The 16,309-nt window shown below is 43.2% G+C and overlaps 1 protein-coding gene across 1 annotated transcript in view; it reads left to right on the plus strand.

Moving 5' to 3' along the window:
* Positions 1–16,309, plus strand: part of CARD14 (caspase recruitment domain family member 14) — a 90,778-nt gene that overhangs the window by 73,688 nt on the left and 781 nt on the right. Inside the window, exons 18-22 of the mRNA XM_018563874.1 lie at positions 14–77; positions 1,731–1,821; positions 4,051–4,224; positions 10,732–10,853; positions 12,932–13,047. Coding sequence (XP_018419376.1) covers positions 14–77; positions 1,731–1,821; positions 4,051–4,224; positions 10,732–10,853; positions 12,932–13,047 — 567 coding nt within the window. The remainder of the gene's footprint in view (positions 1–13; positions 78–1,730; positions 1,822–4,050; positions 4,225–10,731; positions 10,854–12,931; positions 13,048–16,309) is intronic.

The following is a 16,309-nucleotide window of genomic DNA, read 5'->3' on the forward strand; positions in this document are numbered from 1 at the left end:
TGCTTTCTCACAGAGCCCAGCAACAGTTAATAACATCCATACAGAGCATGACATGGCAAAATACAATCCCTCGAAGGGTGAGTAAATGTGGTTTTGTCAATTTATAGCATGACATGCTGAAGTCAGTTCAATAATATACAGAACCAATCAATAGCACAATTTATAGTAACCACAACTTGATTCCACTCTCACTGGGAATTATCTGGGTTTTTTTACTGCTGAGATCCTGGTCTTCTCTGTGTCTCCTTTTTCTGTGAAAGGAAAGAGAAATATGGTATAGAAATAGATAGAATAGATAGAATAGGTAGAAATATGGAGTTGGGAAGAAGAGGATAGAAGTAAATTGATTGTCTGGTGTTAGGGGGTATTAGCACCAAATTGACTGTTCCCCCCTCATTTAGGAAAGGCAGCATTTAAAAAGATCTAGTGTCTTTGTACATTGTACTGTAAGTGCTGAAACCTGGTTACAAAGTTTTTGAATTGAATATTTGAAAGGCTATTGCAGGAAAAATAAATAATTGCTGGGATCTCCAAGAATATAGTAAATGCAATGGCAATTGTGGATTTTGGGGAAATACTCAGGGTTCCCGTAACACTCAGAATGTGAAACAAAGAACAAGTGCACAACCATCCTTGCTGTCCTCTTTGTGTAAGACCTAAACTAAACTGTTGTTATAGACCAGGGGTATCTAAACTACGGCTCGCACACCACATCCGGCCCACAGCAACCCCGGGTGGCTAACAGTGGGTGGGCCACTCTGTGTATCATAATATGGACACAGTTGCATCTACAGCCAGCCGTGACCCTTCCCCGGGATAGATCCCTCCGCTGCTGGGCACTCAAGGGTGTAAAGAGGGACTCCGTCAAGCTCACATGGATGTAAGAGGGGACTTTGCTGGGATCTCGTGGATGTAAGAGGAAGAACTCCACTGGGCACTCCTGGATGTACTGTGGGGCTCTGCTGGGCCCTCCTGGATATAAGGGTGGGGTGGGGTGTGACTCTGCTGGGTGTAAAGGGTGCAGGAGATTACAGGAAGCTGATAACAAGGCAGATACTTGTAATTAAGTTAGATTTATTTTAAAATAAATTTATAGTGGCTGTATTACTTTCACAGAAAAAAAGCTCCTTTCAGGTTTCTGCAATATCTACCTGCGGTCCAGCTTTAAAGTATATTTCCACGAATTGGGACTACTTTATATTCGTTGTATGTTCCTATTCAGATATATTAACTTAAAAGTTACATTTTACTAGTTCTTTTCTGAAAACTCAAAAACTGAAATTTTCCCCTTCTATGTAATGTTAAGGAGATCTCAATTATAAGTTGTAAGCTAGATTTGTACATTGTCTGTCCTAACAAATAGTAAAGATCTCAGGGTTTGTGTTCTGCATTGTATGCTCATGAGAAGAAACCAAATCTGTCCCCACTGTGTGCGTCTCCACTTTCGCTTTTGAACTGTTAAAGAGTAGATTGCAGTCTGTCTATGCCTGTTCCAAAAAAACAGGTAGAAAGGCAAGAAATATTTTTTTTAGTTATGCTGTGTAAATGGGTTTTCTCACATTTGACTGCAAGAAATACACTTTAAGAAGCCGGCATTCATTTTTAGGGACCATGCATGTAACAAAAGTGATTATGTTAGATGTAACACTTTGCTACAGATGTAGGGAAACCTCTACCGTGTCCCACATACTCCAAAGCTCCCACTTTACATCTGCATTTCTTCTTTACAGCCAAGAAAGGAAGTTCGCATAGTCAGCACAGACCGATGTAGCTCTCATTTGCTCTGGACTTCTCAAGACTGTGGCATTTGCTGTTGTGAAGGTAAATATTAAATTATCTGATATGTTTTGACCCCTGTTATATAGTAATTCCGCCCAAAACTTGTTTAACCGCTTTTAAGTTGTTAGGTTCTTATTAGGGATTATCTTCAGGTTTGGGTTGACCATGCGGTTGACCTCAACCCAAGTTGTTTGCATTTTGCAGAATGATCGAACGATTTGGCTGGTTTGTCCATCCACCGCACCTCCGGATGTGTCCTAACAACCACAGTGCCATTGATTTCTACGATGCATATAGGTGCACCAAACAATCAATGATGGCATGCAGTGGGCCTTCCAGAATCTAGATTATTAAAGGATAAATGTACTTTTAACACATTATCACTTGTCTATGCAGCCATCTGCTTAAAACGAATCAGTTGCAGGGCTACATATTTTGATGATAACAGGATTTTCAGACACCAACAGCTCAGAAGCTGCATTATGTTGTTAGAATATACATTACTGTGTTTATAGCAACAACTCCTGCAGTATATATTTTCGGTCACGAGATGGCAGTGTTTATAAGTTCTGTTATCTATGGTATGTACTCTGTTGTATTCAATAAGGTAGAAAATAAAAGCTGTGGCTTCCTTCCTGTTTACCAAGGCAAGCCATGTGCAGCATGCATATCAGACTGTGTGCTTGTGTTTCTCTGTGAGGCTGTGCAAGAAGTTCCAACATATGTCTTTTCCTGCAGCAACTGCTCTTGGCCACTGCTAGAGGGAGCTAAAGGATAGATCAGGAAAATGTATGACTTTGTAGTGGTATAAATGAAAAGTTTCTCTGTCGTACTGTTATCTCCCTCTAATGGTGGCTACCGCAGGAAGAGAAGATATAAACACACTAGACTAGACTAGAGGTCTCGGTGTCTGAAACTTCTTTTTATCAGCAGAACAGATACCACTTTTTTTCTTTCAAATAAATGCTCTCCTTATTTTAGGCATTTAGGTACTTCCTGCCTAAATGCCTAAAATAAGTGTGTGCTTCAACTTTTTACTGCTGTGTGTGTCACCACGTTCAGCTTTGTTGTGTACAGTGATACCTCCTCCCTCTGCAATGCCCACACCCCATGTGACAGGAAGGAGCTCATCTATTGGCCAATCTTTGCTCAGTGTCCAATGTCTGAGGGTTCTCTCACTCCCAGTTAGCTCTCATCTGCATGTATGCAAGTCATGGGCTGCCAACACAAGCATAATGTGTGCTGCCTCCCTCTACCATGTGTGTCCTGGGCTGCCAACACCACCGTAATGTGTGCTGTCTCCCTCTGCCCTGTGTGTCCTGGCCTGCAGACACCAGTATATTGTGTGCTGTCTCCCTCTTCTTTGTGTGTCTTGAGCTTCAGACACCAGTGTAATGTGTGCTGCCTGTCTCTGCTGTATATGTCCTGGCCTGCCAGCACCAGCAGTATTGTGTGATGCCTCCCTCTGGAAACACCACCTACATTTATGCATAATGTATAACAACTAAGAGCACCATCCATAAAAAAGTCCACCATTAGAAAGTCATTTAATGCAATGTAATATTAAACATGGACAGACAACTATTCTTCTGCACTCTGACAGATTGCATCCTGCCCAGGTTCGTAGTCCAAGAGTTAACTCTACGTGAATTATTCTTTATTATCAACATTCAATTTGAAAGTTATAGTCAACACACAAAAAAGTATTTGTAAAAAAAAGGCAGAGTTGTGTATGGTTACCACAATGGCATATTTAAAGGGGTTCTAAATCCTCTGTTTTTTTGCCTATATCTACTGCTAACAAGCGATTTCACCTTCAGTCGTTATCGCCACGCGCTCCCGCCCGAGAATCCCAAACTGCTCGGGCGGCCGCAAAGCATCTTGGGGCGGGCGCATGCGCAGTTCGGACAAGCAGAGACGCATGGTAAGTCTATGGAAGCATGCACCCGCATGCAGACACAGCGGGATCGGAAGTGCCTGCAGGGACAGAGGAGTCAGCGCCGGATCGGAGAGCCGCCGCACCGCTGGAGGGACAGATGAAAACATCAGGAAAGAAGAAGATCGGATTAAGAGGCATCATTTAAGGTAAGTGCTAACATAACATGGGCTGAGGGGAAAAAATGTTTTACTTTAATGTCACTTTAAATACAGTCATGAGCTTAAACAAATATTCTATATAAAATTACTAGATTTAAGGAAAGCGCAATGCCATATGTACATTTTTAAAATATTTTAAAAATGCACTGTGCTTATTTCATACTTCTGATGTAGATCCCACCGCCAACTACCCAACGAGCAGAGGATGCTTGACACTGATGCCTTACACGCTGGTCACTAACCATAAGATTACAGCCCTACGTCCAGTTCTCCTAGTCCCTTCTTTGCTACGAAGAATCCTGAGTGAGAAACTATGTGCAAGTAAAGACTACATGAAGTGTGACACAGGTATATTTATCATGCTCTCAGCAATGTTTACTGTAACCTGAATGATGCCCACATTTCTTACAATTCTGAAGCTAAATGGACTATAAAAAGCGTACCTAACGTATGTGATACCCAGGACTAGGGATGTTCCGATACCACTTTTTCCAAGACCAAGTACAAGTATTTCCCCTCATGTACTTGCCAATACCAATTACCGATACTTGTTTTTTTTTTAAAAGGGACAGGTGAAATTGCAAAAGATCATGAGTTGACCTGACACCGGTGCCCTGAGATCAGCTCACCCCCTAATTGACACAAAAGAAGCAAAGGAACCACGGGTTTTAAAGAGGTGTGCAACCTTGTCATAGGTAAAATGTAACAAATTTATTGATCATGCATAAATACATAAAAGTCATGATTCATAAAAAGACCCCCAAAATTTAAAACAGACAACAGGTTCAGAGGATATAGAGAGTCAACCAGAATAGTAGCTTATATTATACATCCAGGAGTTATGACCGTGGTGGGACTCCGATTGTTGGATCCTCAATCCCCAATACCAAAAGTAAATTACCGATCCATTCATGTGTGGGGGTTAGCACTTGTGATAGGGTTAAATGATCCGTAGTACATATTGTACTATTGTGTACTATGGATCTTTTAACCTATTCATATTAGCAGGGGAAAATTGTAAATCTATTGATGCAGTGTACTGGACGTGTGTAACATACATGTACTATATACTACATATAGAGTACACTGCAGCAATAGATTTACAATTATCCCCGGCTAACATGAATGGGTTAAATGATCCATAGTACATAACATGTAGTTGTACTATGGATCATTTAACCTATTAATAATTGTAAATCTATTACTGCAGCGTATTGGGAATATGTTCTGTATATATGTACTACATATAGAATACACTGCAGTAATAGAGTTACAATTCTCCCATGCTAACATGAACGGGTTAATCGATCCATAATACAACTACATGTGTACATGTTATGTACTATGGATTATTTAATACATTCATATTAGCAGGGGATAATTGTAAATCTATTGTCTGCAGTGTATTCTATATGTAGCACATATAGAGCACACACTGCAGACAATAGATTTACAATTATCCTCTGCTATTATTAATAGTTTCTTAATAGGGACCCCCCTTGCCCTCACTCACTGCTCGATGATGGCCGGTGCCTCACGATGTGCCTCGCTGGTGAGGTCGTAGTTGGCACTGTGCGGGAGAGCAGCAGCAAATCAGCGCTGGTCCGGTGGGAGGAGCTCCAGGTGGGGTCCTAATTTAGCTGGCCGGCGACTGCACGGTTGCCGGCCAGCTAAATTAGGTCCCCCACTTGGAGCTCCTCCCATCGGACCAGCGCTGACTCGCCGCTGCTCTCCCGAACAGCAGCCGTAAGGTAAGGAAAATCTATTGATGCAGTGTACTGGACGTGTGTAACATACATGTACTATATACTACATATAGAGTACACTGCAGCAATAGATTTACAATTATCCCCGGCTAACATGAATGGGTTAAATGATCCATAGTACATAACATGTAGTTGTACTATGGATCATTTAACCTATTAATAATTGTAAATCTATTACTGCAGCGTATTGGGAATATGTTCTGTATATATGTACTACATATAGAATACACTGCAGTAATAGAGTTACAATTCTCCCATGCTAACATGAACGGGTTAATCGATCCATAATACAACTACATGTGTACATGTTATGTACTATGGATTATTTAATACATTCATATTAGCAGGGGATAATTGTAAATCTATTGTCTGCAGTGTATTCTATATGTAGCACATATAGAGCACACACTGCAGACAATAGATTTACAATTATCCTCTGCTATTATTAATAGTTTCTTAATAGGGACCCCCCTTGCCCTCACTCACTGCTCGATGATGGCCGGTGCCTCACGATGTGCCTCGCTGGTGAGGTCGTAGTTGGCACTGTGCGGGAGAGCAGCAGCAAATCAGCGCTGGTCCGGTGGGAGGAGCTCCAGGTGGGGTCCTAATTTAGCTGGCCGGCGACTGCACGGTTGCCGGCCAGCTAAATTAGGTCCCCCACTTGGAGCTCCTCCCATCGGACCAGCGCTGACTCGCCGCTGCTCTCCCGAACGGCAGCCGTAAGGTAAGGGGGGGGGGGAAATAGCGCAAGCTTCGGCGCTATGTATCGGGGCATTTTGACAAGTACTTGTCAAAATGCCTTGTATCGGTCACGATACCGATGCTAGTACTGTTATCGAGACATCCCTACCCAGGACACTCCCTACTATAAACAACAACATTATTTCCAGTAATAGTTACGAATGCTAAGCCCTTTTACACTGATACTTGGACAGTCCCCTAATAAAAGTCCTGGGAAGTTTGGTGATAATTGAAAAGGACAGGACCCACAAATTAATTACAGGGGTGGTCACTAAAAAACCCCTTTTACATTAGTAAGTGTAAATATATACTGTATGTTACATAGGTGGTCAGTGTAATGGCCCTTCTTACATTAGCTGTAAAGTGCCCCCTTATATTGGTGGTCAGTAGAAAAAAAATACCTTATATTGGTGATCAGGGACTTCTTAAATTAGTGTTAATGAAGAAGTGCCTCTACCACTGACCACCAGTGTAAACTTGCCACTTAGATTGAAATATAAATGAGAATTATCTGAAGTGCTATTTTAGATTATAGAAACACCTAACAAATTGCTGCTGCAATTAGTAAAAGTTTAAAGGAGAATTATTGGGTGAGTGAAAAACACTTATCCCCATAATTCAAGCCGACCTGTGACAAAGAAGAAGCTGTCACAAGTCGGCTCTATTGATCGGGAAGTCAGGGAACACATATTGCTGATCACTGACTTCCCGATCCTCTCCCCGTAGATCCCGCAGGGATTCCCCCCTCTCTGTTTCTCTAGTGCTGATTGGAAAAACGAATGAGGGAGGCAGTGGGCACACCTGGCTCTGCCTCTAGAGAGTCAATCAGCCAGCGGGGTAGATCTCGACAGTATTGTCGGGATCCTTCCTGGCTGTGGAGCAGCCCTGTGCTCTCAGCATATAGCAGGCATGCAGGCAGTATATGTCCCCCCTTGACCCTGAGGAGAACTATGGCAAAAAAGTTGCCCCATAGTTCTCATTTAAATCACTTTTGTAAATATACTTAAAGGAGAACTATGAGGTGAGTGCTTTTCACTCACCTCATAGTTCTAGCCGACCTGTGACAATGAGACTGTCACAGATCGGCTCAGTAGATCGGGAAGTGAGCGAACACAGCTACAGCTCGCGGTATACTGAGCCTAGGGTGACGGGTGGACGCTAGTTTGTGTCCTCCCGTTACCCTAAGGAGAACTATGGGGAAAAGCCTTAACCCCATAGTTCTCCCTTAATAAAATCTCTGCAGTGCTCTTAGCGAACTACCTACATGTGAAATGCTTAGGGCCTGTTCACACATCTAGTGGTTACCTGTATTGTACTGTACCGGATCAACACAGGTTGATGTGATAGAAAACAATTGTTTTCTGTGTGTCCCATTCATACTACAATGCATGCTGTGATAAAATGTAAACATGCTGCTGCATTTTATCTCAGCGCACTGTATGCCACTACAGTTTGCCACATGGCAGCAAAATCGCACAATGCTGCCATGCAGGGACCTAAATGGCGTGTACATCTGGTACATTCCACCTAAAGCTTAAAAAAATATGTAAACCGTAAGGCCTTGTTCACACCAAATGCAGACCAGATCCGGTCAGGTTTCTGCACACGCAGTGTAGTGGGTTGTGCTGCGTTTTAGACGCGTTTTGGATGCGTTTAGGGACGGTTTTGGTATAAAACTTTTTTTTTTTTAAGTTTAACATGGGCTTTCAGACACTTGCATGCGTTTTTGCATTTTAGATGCGTTTTTGATGCGTTCCAGACCAGATCCAGAGCAGGTAAAATAGGGCTTGCCGCATTTTTTTAATCCGGTCTGGATCTGGTCTGGATCCGCACGCTGCGTTGTGAACTGGAGGTCAAAATACCATAGGAATACATTGGACGCAGTTTTGATCCGGTCTGCACCTGTTCTGGTCCGGATCTGCTCCGCGCTTGGTGTGAACAAGGCCTAACAGCTCCAGCAGTGTGCGATACAATGAACACTACTGGGGCTGTCACAACGCACTAGCCGATCCGCTGAAATGCTTTCAGTGGACAGGCTAGTGTGAACATATCCTGATGGTGTAATTCTATTCCTTTAAAATATGTAAGATATGAAAGGATTAAATAATGAACCAAGTGCTCAACAGCACTACAGTATATAATATCAGTGTTTGTGAAAATAGTCAGGTGGGAGTTTATTTATTCAGGTTAGAATTGACACAGCAATCATTTATAATGCTGTCGAGCCCTTGGTCCATGTGATTGTGACTGTTTTTATCATTTAAATATTTTAAATCAATGAAATTATACTATTAGCATTTTATTCTGCATCTTTTTACCACATGGGAGAGGAGGATCAAAGTATTTAAAAAAAAAAAAAGAAAAATATATTGATGATCGCAATCCCTCTGCAATGGGGAGTTGGTCATGGAGGAAATGACCAATCCTGCAAGCTACAAACCTTTCCGTAGTGGGGAGGTAATTAGTGAGTGGCTATGGCCTGTGCACATTTATGGTGTTTTCTTCAAGAGCAAGCATGAACAAGTGAAAAATAAGCACACACTAGCACTTTATATTACAGCACTTTTTGTATGGGGAAGACAGGCTGAAGCCGATTGCTCTACAGCCTATGATTTAAAGACCTTGATATTGTTGTAGGACATTGTAGTAGGATATTGTACAGGATAAGTGGACACTTAGCCCTCGTTCACACCTAGGTGTATTGCATATGCGCGACCGTCGCGCGGGTTTTTTACCGCGATTCGCGGTAAAAAAGTGGTGCGATTCCGAAGGCTACTTGGCTGTATCCCAATGGAAAACGCCCTACAAAACGGCCCAAAGTAGTACCTGGACCTTTTCAGGCGTGGGCCGTTTTGTAGGGCGTTAGGGACGGGCGGAAATACGGCAAGGTGGGAACGAGACCATTGACTACAATGCAATTTATATTTTTGACCGTTTTGTAGAGTGTTCGTCGAGCGTAGAACGCGCTACAAAACGGTCAGGTGTGAACGAGGGCTTAGGGACTGATCTCTAAAGGCTTCGCTCAGAGTATAGATAGGAGAACGCTTTTCCCATTACAGCCGCTACATGAATATTGAAGAGCATAGGAATTGCCTATGCTCTTTAGCGCCATCTAGTGCCTGTAATGCCTTTTAAACGGCATTTGCCCAGCTGTACGCTGGGTGATGCATTTATACATCAGCCCCTGAGGTTCACATATGGGTAGTTCAATAGTAGGCGCTGCAGCGATTGTATTAATTATAATTGCCATCTTACATTGATAGTCATTAGACAACGAGTGGTGTAAAGATATTAGCCTTGCTTTCACCGTAGTCAATGGGCAGAAGAATGTCCTCTTACATTGGTCTTCAGTGGAAGAAAGAATCCCTCTCACATTAGGGCTCAGTGGGAAGAATTCCCCCTTACATTGCTGGTCATTGGAAGAAAGAACATCCCTTTGATTTAGTTGTCAGTGGAAGATAAAATGGCCCCTTTGATTGGTGGTGTCACATACCTCTAGGGAGTCTGAATTCACAAGAAACAGGAGTGCTGGATGAAGATGACTCAACCAGGTAAGCACTCTCTCTGATGCTGGTAGACCCTGGGCATGGTGCTGTCACAAAAGAGAAACACTCCAAGTACCGGGTCTCAGGAAATACGTGGTTGTGGCAGGCCGACAGCGAGGTAGCAGGCATGAAGTCAGGAGCAAACTAAAGTCAGCAATGTACGGGCAGTGCAGTACAAGGCATCAGGCAGAAGTGATGGTCAGAAACAAGTCAGGGTCTCATGAACACAGAAGAGCAGCGAGAGGTCAAGACAAACCGAGTCAGTAATGGGGTATCAGATCAGGAACTCAGAAACATTGGTATAGCTGACAATCACACAGCACTGGATTACACATGTCCCTGCGCACACGCTAATGCACGCACACGTCTGTGGAAAGACGTACAACCCAGCAAAGCTCTATGAGCAAAACTGGGCGCATGCGCAGATCGTCGTGCCGGAACTCTGGTTCTGGTTTCCTCACAGGTAGTCAGTGAAAGGTAGAATGCCCTCTTTGATTGGTTATCAGTGGAAAGTAGAATGGCCCCTATATTGGTGGTAGTCAGAGCAATGGTGGTCAATGACTGCTGCATCACTGATGTTAGTTATTGCTTCCATGAAGGAATAATACATTTCGAGGGAAGTTTTTCTGTTCAGGACCGTGCCAATGGATTTCACAGTCATGATGAATGAGCCAAGTTATGTCAATACAGTGTTTTTGCTGACACCTGGGTAGCCTGCTCCCACCTCCTCCACTTATGGTGTTCCTCTGCTGCTTTTGCTTATTTACTTTGATATGTATTCTTAATGAAACCACCCCTTCTAGAATGTTTGACAGATGCTGAATATGCAGCAAGAAATCAGCGTGGAGACATAATTGGCGAAAAGGAAGGAGAAGGCACACGCTGCTGGTATACTAGACAGAATGTGGAATCTGTAGCACAACAGGTAAGAATTCAGAAGGTTTTGGAGGGTGTCCACTAAAAATTATATTTGAAATTCAGTTTTGAATGGATGCAGTCAAGTTAAAAAAAACCAATGATTTGTCATATCTCTTAGAAAATCCAGTCAAGTATATTGACTGGATTTTAAAGCTGAATTCCAGACTCGTTTTAAAGCTTGCAATGTACATTAAGCCCCTGTTTTCCCACAGAAATGTATCCAATTTCATAGTTTACCTTAATGGTAATCATTCCATTAAAAAGACTGCAGCTCCCATAATCATTTTTAACTGATGCTAGGAGGGGGGAGGATCTCCTTATCATCGGTCTATGACACTGGTGAATATCCCAGCAGACCTAGGACTTGTGAAATTATGTGGGCAGACACAGCTTCACTCAAGTAGGAGGTTGTTGGGCATATCGGCTCCTGTATTCTCAGTCTCCATGCAAGAGAAATTCATCCTTCTAAAGTGTCATGTCGGGGGTGTCTCTGGGAGGGACAAATCTAGAATTTTATGTATGGAGCGCTTCATCTTCAAGACGACAGTTCATACAGGAATGAGAAGCAGGTAGTAATGAACTACAGGCCTTTCCTACAACTTGACAACAAGAAACAAGCAGGTAATATACTGTATATGTATTTATCATTGGTATTTATTAGGGATGCACCGATACCGTTTTTTCGGTATCTTGTACAGATTTTTTTTTTTGGCACTCGCCAATACTGAAAGTCCCATTAAGGAAGCCAGGCGGTGTGTAATGACTCACCACCTGGCTTCCTGATTTAGTCTGGAAGCCGGGCGGCTTGTAAAGACTTGCCACCCGGCTTCCTGATTAGCAGGGAAGCCATCTCCATGCTCACTTGTCACCAGGTGATGAGACAGGATGGTGACGGCTTTCTGGCCAATCAGGAAGTCGGGCGCCGTGAAATGACGCGTTGCCCGGATCCCTGATTGGTCGAGAATCTGGCCAACCAGGAAGCCGGGCAATGCATGATTATATGGCACCCGGCTTCCTGATTAGTCGGGAAGCCAGCTCAATGCTACCTCATCACCAGGTGACGAGGGAGTATGAAGCCGACTTTCTGGCCAATCAGAAAGCTGGGGGGCGTGTAATGATGCGCTGCCCGGCTTCCCAATTGACCGGGAAGCCGTTTCTATGCTCCCTTGTCACCTGGTGATAAGACAGCATGGAGCCGGCTTTCTGGACAATCAGGAAGCCGGGCGCCGTGTAATTACACATTGCCCAGCTTCCTGTTACCGGAAGCATAAGTATCGTGCCAGGCATCGGAGCATTTGGGCACAAGTACTCGCCCAAATACTCGGCATCGGTACCAATACTAGTAGCGGTATCGGTGCATCCCTAGTATTTATATAGCACTGACAATTTGCACAGTGCTTAACATACCACACATTCACATCAGTTCCTGCCATCAAGGAGCTTACAAACTTAGGTCACATACATACATATATACATACTAGGGATGTTTTAAACAGAAGTCAATCAACCTACCAGCATGTCTTTGGAGTGTCGGGGGAAATCTATACAAGCACAGGGAGAATATGCAAACTCCATGCAGATAGTGTCCTGACTAGTTGTTTTTTAGTGTTTTTTCTAGTTTCCAGTTTATAGACATGCCACTTCACCATTATATTGGCTGAAAAACATTGGCGCCTGAAGTTCAGCTTTAAGATTCCACCTAAAAACTTTGGCTGTGGGCATTACATGAAGCTTTTACTTTGGATTCACAGTTTAGTCATATCATTCGAATTTGTAGCCAACTATAGATCGATTACTCTTATCAGCTGAGATCAGAAAACAAATTGATCTAAAATTGATGTGTGTGGCCACCATAACAATAACTACAGTAGGAGCAAACCCTTCCTAGGCTCCATAACTACTGTATTGTGGAATAAAATGGAGTGGGTGAGGAAATGTGTGTGATTCAGAAAAATTCAATATTAGTGACTGATGCAAGAAAGCTAAAATTATTTTCTAAATATTTTGTGTGGAATTTGTCTATGGGAAACGCAATGTAATAAAACATTTTACCTGAACCTTTCTGTCCCTTGTATTATACTACAGAATGCACACTGCCTTCTAGAGCTTGGGCTATCCTGTCTCTCTGCTTTGATTCGTGTGGGCATCTATCCTATCATACTACACATTCCATTGACTGAGAAGAGTTCCAAAAAACTTAAGTAAGTAATATTGAATACTTACTAACATACAAGCTGTAAAATGGACATTCGTCAGTAAAAATATAGAAATTTCATATAATACTACTTACTTTTAACACTGACCCAGACGCAGGCACCAGAGTTTAAAGTATTAATCATCTACAAACCAGTATTTTAGTGCAGGAAATAGATGGTGACCCTAGATGATTTCTGAACAAAGATGGCACCAAACGTCTGGAGAGAAAATCAGATGAAGGCATTATAATGGGTACCATTGTGATCTCTCTGAGAGGTAATAAAGTCACATGGGTGGCAGAGAGGCGGTATAAACAGGAAGTTGATCTGCATTTTTACCACCCCCTGAACGCAGTGACGTGCGGTACCTCTTGCTGCGGGTGAGGCATTTCCTAGCCTCGCCCCCAGCACGTCCTGCCCCACCCCTACCGGCCGAAGCCCTGCCCTTTCGGTCTAAGTCCAACCCCGACGGGCGAAGCCCCGTCCCCGCTGGGTCGAAGCCCCGCCCCAAGCCGTCCCCAAGCTAGTGTGAAGGAGACAGGGAGGAGTCTCCCTGTCCCTCACTTGCTCCTCATTGCTGAGGTGCTCCGCCCATGACAGGTTAAACAGCGGGGAGGCTTTCCCTGCAGTGTAACCTGTTAGATGCCGATCTGAATGGAGAAAAAGCTGACAGCTTTTTCCGCCATAATTCTAGGTGAGACTCTGCCTCACCTGACCGCCAGTCCCTGCCTGAACGCCTACATACACATTGACGTGGTGAGCAGATGGGTTCGTACTGCTTTCCAAATGTACCTATTAAAGCCAATGTTACCATGCCTTCACCACATGCCAAACACTTAGCATGCATTTGCGCCACAGTATTTCAATATAGAATCCCCCTTAGGATAGAAAAAAAGTATTTTGGGAGGCGGCAGTATCACCTCTGAACACCAGCAAGCTGCTGTTCAATCACCTCTGAAACACAATCCATAGTGTATTGCTTTTCAGAAGGGTGATAATGTCTGTTACCTTTCAAAACTGTAAACTAAAGCTAATGTCCAAGTCTACGAGGTAGACATACACTGATCAGCAATAACATTATGACCACTGACAGGTGAAGTGAACAACATTGATTATCTCTTTACAATGGTACCTGAAATTGGGATATATTAGGCAGCCAGTGAACATTTTGTCCCTGAAATCGATGTGTTGGAAGCAGAAAAATGAGCCAGGATAAGGATTTGGCAAGGGCCAAATTGTGAAGGCTAGACAACTGGATCAGAGTAACTATAAAACTGCAGCTCACGTGAGATGTTCCTGGTCTGCAGTGGTCAGGACCTACCAAAAGCGGTCCAAGGAAGGAAAACCGGTGAACCAGTGACAAGGTCCTGGGAGGCCATGGCTCATTGATGAATGTGGGGAGTGAAGACTGGCCTCCATAGTCCAATCCACTTGAAGAGCTACTGTACCTCAAATTGCTGAAAAAGTTGATGCTAGCTCCAATAGAAAGGTGTCTGAACACACAATACATTTCAGTTTGTTGTATATGGGGCAGCCCATGCTGACTTCTGTCCACTGCCAAAAGTGCCTACAATGGGCAAATGAGCATCAGAACTACACCACAGAGCTATGGAAGAAGGTGGCCTGGTCTGACGAATCGCATTTTCTTTTTCATTTGGATGGCCGGGTGAGTGTGCTTCCCTTAACTGGGGAAGAGATGACACCAGGATGCACTATGGGATGAACATAAGCCAGCAGAGACAGTGTGAAATTGGGCAATGTTCTGTGGGAATCCTTGGGTCCTGCCATTCATGTGGGTGTTACTCTTTCAGCAGGATAATGCTCCCTGCCACACTGCAAAAATGGTTGAAGAATGGTTTAAGGAACATAACAAGTTTGAGGTGTTGACTCGACCTCCAAATTCTCCAGATCTCAATCCAATAGAGCATTTGTGGGATGTGCTGGGAAAACGAGTCCAATCCATGAAGAAAGAATCTGATGGTGATGGCCTGGTGCCAGATACCACAACATACATTCAGAGGTCTAGTGGAATCCATGCCTCGGCGGGTCAGGGCTGCTGTCCTACTCAATATTAGGCAGGTGGTCATAATGTTATGGCTAATTGGTGTATAGGTGTAGTGCACAAACAGCATTTTGTAAAAGTGTTATCATGTACTTTTTGTAGTTGATTGTAATGTGACTGCTTTCTCTCTCTTCCACTATCTTCATGTCTTGGGGTGGGGAGAAGCTGTACCAAAATGTCACTTCCACTGAAGTTTCAAAAAGGGACTTTATTTTTAGGGATGCTCCTGATACCGCTGTTCAATCAGCGCTTACTGGGCGGCAGGGTTGGCTTTGACATTGCTGCAGTTGGGATGACCAGACTTTTCCCACGAAGCAGGCATCTCAACTCTCCCGGATTCCCGGGAGAGAAACATTTTATCCCGGAAAGGTTTACTCTGCTCTTTTTTTTTAGCAGAGCAAACCTTTACCTTCTGTTTTTTTTGTTTTTGTATTCTAAAATCTGGGCCGCCGTCAAAGAAAAAAAAAAAAGACAGCATTTAAATAGCTAGATTGCTATTGGCAATTGCAAGAGGGCACCTCCCTGAAATGAGATGGGGGGGGGGGGGCACCCCTCTGAAAGGATGGCAGGTAGAGAAGCTAATGCTTTCCTTCATATCTGCGGTTTCTTGTTTTGTTTTTTTTTTGTATTCTGACAGCTCCTGCCGTCAGAGTAAAAAAAACAAAAAAAAACATCATTGAAATGAATAGCTATATTGCTATTTCAATGTGCAATTTGGAATAGCAGTCTGACTATTGCACCTGCCTTCTGCTGTTGTCAATCAGCAGAGGTGGACCTAAAGTTAACCATCAGTTCCTCCTCTGTTGATTGACAGCAGCAGTGAGCGGGAGCAATAGCCAGCCTGCTATTGGCTATTGCACATTGAAATAGCCAATAGCAATATACCAGTGAAACTCGAATAATTAGAATATCGTGCAAAAGTTCATTTTTTTCACTAATGCAACTTAAAAGGTGAAACTAATATATGAGATAGACTCATTACATGCAAAGTAAGATAGTTCAAGCCGTGATTTGTCATAATTGTGATGATAATGGCTTACACCTGTAGCTACTCATTTAAATGCTGTTTTGTTTTTTTTACTCTGACGGCAGGAGCTGTCAGAATACAACAACAACAAAAAAACAAGAAACGGCAGATATCAAGGGAAGCATTAGCTTATCTGCTATCGTGCTATCGGTTTATCTGCTAGGTGCCCCCCCCCCCCG

This window comes from Nanorana parkeri, unplaced genomic scaffold, assembly GCF_000935625.1.
Source record: "Nanorana parkeri isolate BGI_ZX_2015 unplaced genomic scaffold, ASM93562v1 scaffold706, whole genome shotgun sequence".
Taxonomy (NCBI): Eukaryota; Metazoa; Chordata; class Amphibia; order Anura; family Dicroglossidae; genus Nanorana; species Nanorana parkeri.